Genomic DNA, 9,743 nt, shown 5'->3' with positions numbered 1-9,743 from the left:
GGATAAGGCACTTGGCTGCTAACCTGAAGGTCAGTGGTTCGAACCCACCAGCCACTCCTCAGAAGGAAGACTGGGCAATCTACTTCCATAGAGATATCACCTCACAAACCCACTATGAGTCAAGTCTGACTCGAGGGCAGTGAGTTTTTTGTTTGTTTGTTTGCTTGTTGTTATGTAAGCAGATGGTCACAGGGTGGTTCACACATTTTATGACGGAACACTTATTTAAATGTTACCAGTTCAAATATATCCATTGGCAGTGCCTGGGATGAAAAGCCTGGTGATCTGCTCACATAAAGAATACAGCCAAGAAAACCCCGTGAAGCAGTTCTGCTCTTTAACACGTGAGGTTGCTGTGATGGAATCGGCTCCTCAGCAATGGATTCCTTAGTATTTAATATCTTGGTATTTGAAGCAAAGGCACACAGTTTTGAGATTAGAGGATTGCACTGGATCATCCAGATTGGCTGTATGGAAAGGATTTTAGCTACCACGCTTATTCATATTCCCTAATGCTCTAAATGATGCCATTTTGAAATTTAATGGATGTCATCTATGATGTGACATATTGAATGAAGATCCAAAGTAATTTTAATTCTTTCATGACCCACAGGACACATAGCACCCACCTATAATTTCCTCCTCTGGGTTTTTTTTGGGGCACCTGCTTTCCCATTGACAGTGCATGCAGGCCTCAGGAGGGGATATTTATAAACGGTTTCATACGGAAGAAATTGTTGTATACTGAAAATTACTGTTTTTACAGTGCACTGTATGAGATGATGATGCATCCTGTCTGTGTGATTTTGCAAATCTTTTATATTTTTGGCTTTCTCGCTGGGTGATAAGTCTTACAAGTATACTTAGAAGTGACTGTATGTGATTTGGAAGTAGCTTTTCTCATCATGATTTCATGTTCGTGAGAATACTTCATTTGCAGAAGATTGAATTGTATACACCTGTCAAGGGATCTAGACAACAATGCAGAGTCCAGAAGGACATATGTGACTCTCTAATTCTACCCCCTAAGTCCGGAAGGCCATTTGTGTCCCACATCATTTTATCCTGATTCCAGAGTAACAAGTTTATCCCACATAATCCTACCCTAGAGCCAAGAGAGAACTAAGTGTCCCATGTAATCCTGCCCCTCAGAGTTCAAAGGATCTATGTGTCCTACATAATATGAATCAAAATCCATATCTCATTAAAAATTTCAGAAACGCACCTTGATTCTGCATGCCTTCCATTAATGAAAACACGTGGCATCAACAAAAAATCCTAAGCAGAAAATAATCAGGTTATGAAAGGGTTAAGTTGATGACCTATGCAGACGTGCCTAAGCCATCATGGATGTTTCTTATCAAATTTTTGTATAGAGTGTTAAGCTAAGCTTACATCACTGCCTTTTAATAACTTCCTTTGCAAAAGTGAAATGTATGCAAAGTAAAAACGTTATTTACTTTCATATTCTGTATTATGGTACAGGATGAAGTGAACCGGCTGTCAGCTCTTCAGCCTCAAATTGAGCGATTAAAGATTCAAAGTATAGCCTTGAAAGAGAAAGGAGAAGGGCCAATGTTCCTGGATGCAGACTTCGTGGCCTTTAGAAATCATTTTAATCAAGTGTTTGCAGATGTGCAGGCCAGGGAGAAAGAGCTACAGAAAAGTAAGTAAAAATATTTAATATAGGTAACCTGACACTTTGCAAAGTGGTTATTTGTGTGTGTGTGTGTGTGGGGAAGAGTAGTAACAAGAAACACTAACATCTTTCGATGGACCTACCCTTACACTGTTTCTACATCCTTTATATTGTACTGCTGTTGAAAACAGATAGGTTGTGTTTACATTTCTTTTTCACCTGTAATAATTTCATGACTTTAAAGAAAAAAATAAGATATTTGTTTTATAGGAGCATAACTTTTCCTTGGTGGGTTGCATATTTCAGGATCAGTGCTTTTGAACAATGGAGAACATGAAGAGCAGTAGAGGAAGTGTGAATAGGCTTTCGCTAAACCCAGGTTGCTCTCTGTACAAGGATATCCACCCACACATCTTCTAATACTCCTATCAATTTAGCTGAAGGGTATTCTAGCAGTGGCATGTGTGTCCCCACTGAAACTCAACAAAGGTCAAATGATTCCGTAGGCTGCATTTTACTACTGAATCTTATAACTAGAATTTTTCACTTTTCACCTTACAATGCTAAAATATCAGGTAAAAGTAGAGCAATTACACATGTGCGTACCATATGACCAACAAAGTTTTCAAGATGTTCTTCTCGTCTTATAAAATGTTAATACGTAGTATCTTGTCCAGCAGTTCTCTACTCATCGCTTGAATTGTAATCAAGTTCCTTTGAGAAAATGGTCTATGAACACTTTGAAGCAATAATAAAAAAAAGTTGTTTTCAATCTATTATACATATGCATACATCTGCATACATGACATGGATTATAGAATATAACTGGATTTTAAGAAAACTATCTTAAAAATCCCTATCTCGCCTTTGTTATGATAAGCACAAGAGCACACATTTGTTTTCTAGGAAAACTTTAGTTGCCAAGGATATTTGTCTATGTTTTACTTTTTAACCTTCTAAAGAATTTAGCACGTGATAACATTTATAGACTTAATTTGATGATATACACAAACCATTGTCGTTTTCCTAAGTTTTGTTCATGATGTCTTGAAAAGAACTAAATAAAGCAAACGATACATTTATATTATTTTTTCTTACTTCAAAGTCATTTTTGCTAAGGGATTTATTTTCCTAATGGAGAATCAGGTGAATCAACTTTACAATAATATCAGCTCCCTCTAGTGGATTTCCATAAACTTGTTTCTCTCCCTCTATAATCAGAATTCATTGAAAAAGTACTTAATTGTCAAAACGAGGAAATGACTAGCGTGTTGACATTGTTGTAAATTTAGATTTCCGTACTCATAACTTACATGTCTCTAATTCTCCTAAAGACCATTACTAGTAAGTTAAAAACCACAGATTTAATACCTTCCCAATAGTTCTTGACATCCTTTGCCATAGTTCACAGATGAAAGAAATAGTTACATTTTATCATGGTTTATGGCACTTAATAAGGTGTGAAGTTTCAGGAAAATGTTTTTGGTGATTTTATTGTTTCATTGTTACTCTATTGACCATGACAAATAGATAAAAAGATTAGGCTCAATTTTGGCATTTTCCTAAAGTAGTATATGAAATAGGTATAAAATGTCATTAGTTCAGTTCATACACACACAAATGTGCAAACATACACACAAAGACAAATGTATATAAAACTCATATTTTAAGTTATAACTAATGTCTACCTATAAATGATTGAAAATTTAAGTTGGACTCAACTTCAGATTCACAACAAAAGTTCCGATGTTTTTAAATGCTGTCATTATACAGCCTAAAATGTCTACTCATTTACTCTCCCCAAATGGATTACTTGGGGGCTTTTTCTGGCATCTATATAAGCACAGTCCAACAGAAATACAATGCGAGCTACATATGTAACTTAAAATGTTCTAGAAGCCACATTAAAAAAGACAAACAGGGTAAAGTATTTTAATAGTTTATTTTGTTTAAACAAATGTATACAAAATATTGTTTCAACATAGAATCACATTTTTAAAAAGCACAGGATATTTTTACATTATTTTTTGTACTAATTCTTTATGTGTGATGTGTGCTATACCCTTTCAGAATATTTTAATTCAGACTAACCACATTTCAAGTGCTCAGAGGCCACATTTACCTAGTCCCTGCTATATTGGGTGACAGAGCTCTATATTATTTCTCTCTACTCCATCCTTTTTTTTATCAACACTTAAGTACTTTTCTATTCTCTGAGTAATTTTCTTTAAATTTTGATGGGAGATAGTAATAGTTTTCTTTTTCTTTTCTATTTTTTTTTTTTTTTAAGTCACACATAACCAACTGTTCGGAGATCTTAGCTTTGTCATGATTACTCTGTCTTACCATGGGGAAAATCTTAATTTTCAAAAGCAATCTGTACTTATCTTTCTATTGAATTAAAAATTGACTCATTTATGTCAGAGAACACAATTCTGTATGTGTCTCTTATTTATAATGAAATAATCTTACCTTCCTTTTCTTACTCTCTCCTTTCCTCTCCTCTCCTCACTTCACTCTTCTCTGCAGTCCCTCCCTTTTTGAAGTCCACTGAATAAAGGACAAGAGCTTTTCAAACAAAATGTGGGGAAGTCATTTTTCACACCCCGCCACTAAAATTTTAGATGTCAATTTGGTCGTATGCTATCATTGCAATCTTTCATATGGCCATATTGTTGTTGTTGTTGTTGTTATGTGCCATCGAGTTGGATCCAACTTATAGTGACCCCTCCTTGGGTTTCAGAGGCAGTATCACTTCAGAAGTAGATTGTCCAACCTTCCTTGCAGGGAGTGGCTGGTGGATTTGAACCACCAGCCTTCTTGTTAGCAGTCAAGTGCCTTAGGCACTATGCTACCAGAGCTCCTATGGCCATATTAAATGATTGGAAATTAATGGAACATTTTTTCCATTCAAGATAAATATCAGTGCCGCATAATGGCCCTTAACAAATGTTAAATTTCCATGATTAATTACAATACATGCTGCCAAAACTGCATTTGCTTATATTAATTTTAACTTTGTAGGATATATTTCCTTTATCATAAAACATTAAGAAGGTATCTATATTTTCAAGTGGGCACTATACAAATTGAATAGTAAAAAATGTCATAAGAATACTTTATTTGGGGATGAATGTCATACATTTTGAAAGAACATATGGCCAAATGTTGTTGTTAGGTGCTGTCAAATTGATTCAAACTAAGAGCAATTTGATGTATGACAGAACAAAACATCCTCACAATCGTATCTATGTTTTACCCATTCTTGGAGCCACTGCGTCAATCCATCTCATTGAGAGTCTTCTTTTTCGCTGAGCCTCTATTTCACCAAGCATGTCCTTCTCCAGGAGCTGGTCCCTCCTGAAAACCTGTCCAAAGTATGTGAGATGATATCCACCATCCTTGCTTCTAAGGAACATTCTGACTATACTTCTTCCAAGACAGTTCTTTTCATTCTTCTCACAGTTCATGGTATATATGATATTCTTTGCCAACACCATAATTCAGAGGCATCAATTCTTCTTCAGTCTTCGTGATTCACTGTACAGCTTTTTTATGCATAGGAGGTGATTGAAAATATCATGGCTTGGGTCAGGCACACCCTAGTCCTGAGGTTGACATCGTTGCTTTTTAAAACTTTAAAGAGCTCTTTTGCAGTGATTATTCAATGTAATACATCATTTGATTTCCTGACTGTGGCTTCCATGGGCATTGATTGTGGATTCAAGTGAAATGAAATTTTTGACAAATTCAATATTATCTTCATTTATCATGATGTTGTTTATTGATCCAGTTTTGAGGATTTTTGTTTTATGTTGATATGTAATCCGTACGGAAAGTTGTAGTCTTTGTTCTTCATCAGTAAGTGCTTCAAGTCTTCTTCACTTTCAGCAAACAAGGTTGTATCATCTGCTTATCACAGGTTGTTCTTCCAATCTTGATGCTGTGTTGTTTTTTCATACAGTACAACTTCTCAGACTATTTGCTCAGCATAGAGACTGAATAAGTATAGTGAAAGTATACAACCCTGATGCACACCTTTCCTGCTTTTAAACCATGTGGTACTCCCTTGTTCTGTTCAAAGATTTGCCTCTTGATCTACGTACATGTTCCACATGAGCACAGATAAGTGTTCTGGAATGCTGTTAAGTGAACATTCTTCGCAATGTTATTCATAATTTGTTGTGATTCACACAGTTGAATGCCTTTGTATAGTCCATAAAACACATGTAAACTTCTTTATAGTATTCTCTGATTTCAGTGAGGATTCATCTTATATCAACAATGATATATCTCATCCTATATCTTCTCAATCTTTAACTTTCTGTTAGTTAACTTTCGATGTACCATTGCAGCCCTTTATGAATTATATTTGACAACATTTTACTTGCATGTGATATCAATGATATTGTTTGTTAATTTTCACATTCTGTTTGGTCAACTTTCTTTAGAATGGGCACAAATATGGATCATCAACATGAATGGCTAGGTACCTATCTTCTTCCTTTCTTTCTTTCTTTCTTTTTCTTTTTTTTTTTTGAACATATTATTCTAGATTTGGTGAAAGATTAGGTCAAATTAGTTTCCCGTTCAACAATTTATACACATTTTATTTCATGATATTATTTTCAATCCCCTCAATGTAACAGCACTCTTCCCACTTTTGACCATTGCTATTACTGCCTCAGTGAGTTGATAATCTCATTGTAGTTACTTTTGATTTGCATTTCTCTAATGGCTAAAGAAGAAGCTCTGGTGGCACAGTGGTTAAAGCATTTGGCTGCTAACCCAAAGGTCAGTGGTTTGAACCCAACAGCCACTCCACAAGAGAAATTAGAGGCAGTCTGCTTCCATAAAATTTACAGCCTTGGGACAGTTCTACTCTGTCCTTTAGTGTTGCTATGAGTTGGAATTGACTTGCAGCAGTATATTTGGTTTGGTTAATAATGAATGATTGTAAGCATCTCTTCATGTAGTTGTTTGCTGCCTGAATGTCTGCTTTGGTGAAATGTCTGTTCATGTCCCTTGTCAGATATGTCTTTGCCAAAAATTATTTTTTCCCAATCTTTTAACCTTTTATTGAGAAGTCTTTTGATGTACATACATGTTTAACATTTAGGTGGTCTCAGTCATCTAGTTTATCTTCTGTTGTTTGTGATTATTTAGTTATGCTTTATAGATGATTTATGCCATAAATACCAAACCAAAACCAAAATCACTGTCATTGAGTCAATTCTAACTCACAGCAACCACCATTGGGTTTCCAAGGCTGTAAATATTTATGGAAGCAGACTGACTCATCTTTCTTCCATAGAGTGGCTGGTGTGTTGAACCACCAACCTTTTGGTTAGCAGCCAAATGCCTTAACCACTGTACCACCAGAGTTCCTTATGCCATAAATAAAGGTCCCTAATTTTTTCCTTGTTTTTTCTTCCAAAATCTTTATAGTTTATGGTTTTACATTTAGGTTTTTGATCAATCATTAGTTTTTGTATGTGGTGTGAGATATGGGTCCTGTTTCATTTTTATGCAAATGGATATCTAGTTTTACCAGCTCCACTTGTTAAAGAGACTATCTTTTCCCTGTTTAATGGATTTCAGCTCTTTGTCAAGGATCAGCTGTCCATTGGTGGATGGATTTACTTCTTGTTTCTCAACTTTGTTCCATTGGTCTATGTGTCTGTCATACCAGTGCTAGGACCTTCCATCTTCTGTTGATGCTTCTTGTGTCATTCAATATATTGTCCAGAGAATCCTTCAATATTACAACTTGAGGCTTGAATTTTTCTTCATTTCCTTCAGCTTGAGAAATGCTGAACATGTTTCTCTCTTTTGGTTTTCTAACTCCACATCTATGCACATTTCATTATGACACTTTACTTTGTCTTCTCAAGCTGCCCTTTGAAATCTTATTTTCAACTCTTTTGCTTCAGTTCTTCCATTTGCAATAGCAACTAAACATTCAAGAGCAAATTTCAGTCTCTTCTAACATTAATTTTGGTCTTTTCTTTCTTTCTTACCTTTTAATGAGCTTAACTGATCTGATCTGTCATTAGTGTTCAGTGGGTCAAATCTGTTATTGAGATGGTCCCTAAATTGAGGTGGGATAAACTCAAGATCACACTCTGGCTCTCATGCCCTTGTTTTAAATTTCTTGAGCTTCAACTTTAAATTGCTTATGAACAATCGATGTTTTCCAGCACTCATTTCCTCAGCTTATTCTTACTGATGATACTGAGCTTCTTCATTGTCTCTTTCCATGGATGTGTTGTTGTTGTTGTTGTTGTTATATGCCGTCAAGTCAGACCTGACTTATAGTGACCCCTCCAGGGGTTTCTAAGGCAGTATCACTACAAAAATAGATTGCCCAACCTTCCTTCCAAGGAGTGGCTGGTGGGTTTGAACCACCAGCCTTCTGTTAGCAGTCAAGTGCCTCAGGCACTATACTACAGGTCCATATTTATAGTCGCATTTTATCTTGTTGAAAAAAAGGTATTTGTAATGAATAAATCTGTCTTGCAAAATTCTGCTATGTGATATCTGGGGTCATTTCTATCAACAAGGCCATATTTTCCAACTACGGATCTTTGTTTCCAACTTTTGCATTAGAATCTCCAATAATTATCAATTCATCTTGATTGCATGATTGATCATTTTCATACTGTAAAAAATAATTAAAATCTTTAGTTTCTTCATGTTTAGCATTAGAGATCAGAATGTAAATTTGACAAATATTCATATTAACTGGTCTGCCTTGTAGATGAATGGATAATATCGCTGACAGTGTTGTATTTCAAGATAGATCTTGAAATGTTCTTTTTGACAATGACTGTGATGCCAATCCTCCTCAGTTTGTCATCCCTGGCATAGTAGATTATTTGACTGTCCAACTCAAAATGGCAATACCAGTCCATTACAGCTCACTAGTGCCTAAGATATCGATCTTTATGCATTCCATTTCATTTTTGATGACTTCCAATTTTCCTTGGTCCATACTTTGTGTGTTTCATGTTCCAATTACTAAACGATGTTTGCTGCTCTTCTAATTTGAGTCATACTACATCAGCAAATGGACTTCCTAACAGCTTTACTCCATCCATGTCATTAAGGTCAACTCTACCTTGAAGATGCTATACTTCCCTAGTCATATTTTGAGTGCCTTCCAACTGGAGGGGCTCATCTTCTGGCAATATATCAGTGTTCCACAGCTATTCATGATGCTTTCACTGGCCCATATTTTTAGAAGTAGATTTCCAGATCCTCTCCACCATGAGTGACCTTGCTGCTCATATTTGAAATACTGGTGACATTGCTTCCAGCATCATAGCAACACAAAATCACCACAGTATGAGACACTAAAAGATGAGCTGTGTGTGTGTGTGTGTGTGTGTGTGTGTATACCCAAACTCACTGCCATTGAGTCGTATCTGACTCATAATGATCCCTCCTTGGATTTCCCGGGTGGTATCTCTATGGAAATACATTGCTCCATCTTCCGTCTGAGGAGTGGCTGGTGGGTTTGAACCACCAGCCTTCTGGTTAGCAGTCAAATACCTTAGGCATATATACACACACACACACACACACACACACACACACATGCACACATATATACACATATACCAGGCATGAATAAATAATGTCAGTAGAACTCTTATAATTTTTAAGATGGAAATTTATTAAATTGGTTATATAGATACTGATATCCAGTAAAGCAAAAATTACCAATTATATCATTAATCCTTAAATCTATACAAAAGGAAGAAAGTGAATTTTCCTATATGAAAGAGGACTGGATTTTTTCCCACATTGGGATCACAAGGGCTGAATTTCCAAACTTTTTACTAAGTGGTTCAACTGAGGGTTCCCTTGGGTGCATTTTCTTCCACATTAGACTCTTTTTAATTTAAAAAAAGAATTAACAATCCTCCACTGGTTTCCTCAAGCATATCTGTTTCAAATAAGATAATCCCCACAATTGCAAAATTGTCAAACCCCTTTCTGAACATTGATACCAATCTTTGCCAGCATTATGTAATGTTGCTACATTCTATGTAGGAAAATAGAAAGAACCTGTGATCTTTATGTTTCTCCATGGATATAT

General features: G+C 35.7%; 1 protein-coding gene across 1 annotated transcript in view; it reads left to right on the top strand.

Moving 5' to 3' along the window:
• LOC103201376 (dystrophin-like) overlaps window positions 1-9,743 on the top strand; it is a 2,052,823-nt gene that overhangs the window by 193,827 nt on the left and 1,849,253 nt on the right. The window contains exon 10 of the mRNA XM_042781676.1: window positions 1,486-1,666. Within this exon, the coding sequence (XP_042637610.1) occupies window positions 1,486-1,666 (181 nt within the window). The remainder of the gene's footprint in view (window positions 1-1,485; window positions 1,667-9,743) is intronic.

Source organism: Orycteropus afer, unplaced genomic scaffold (assembly GCF_000298275.1).
Source record: "Orycteropus afer afer isolate SDZICR_OR568_19922 unplaced genomic scaffold, OryAfe1.0 scaffold00148, whole genome shotgun sequence".
NCBI lineage: Eukaryota > Metazoa > Chordata > Mammalia > Tubulidentata > Orycteropodidae > Orycteropus > Orycteropus afer.
Note: the sequence above shows the minus strand (reverse complement) of the source record. Positions and strands in the feature narration are given on the sequence as shown.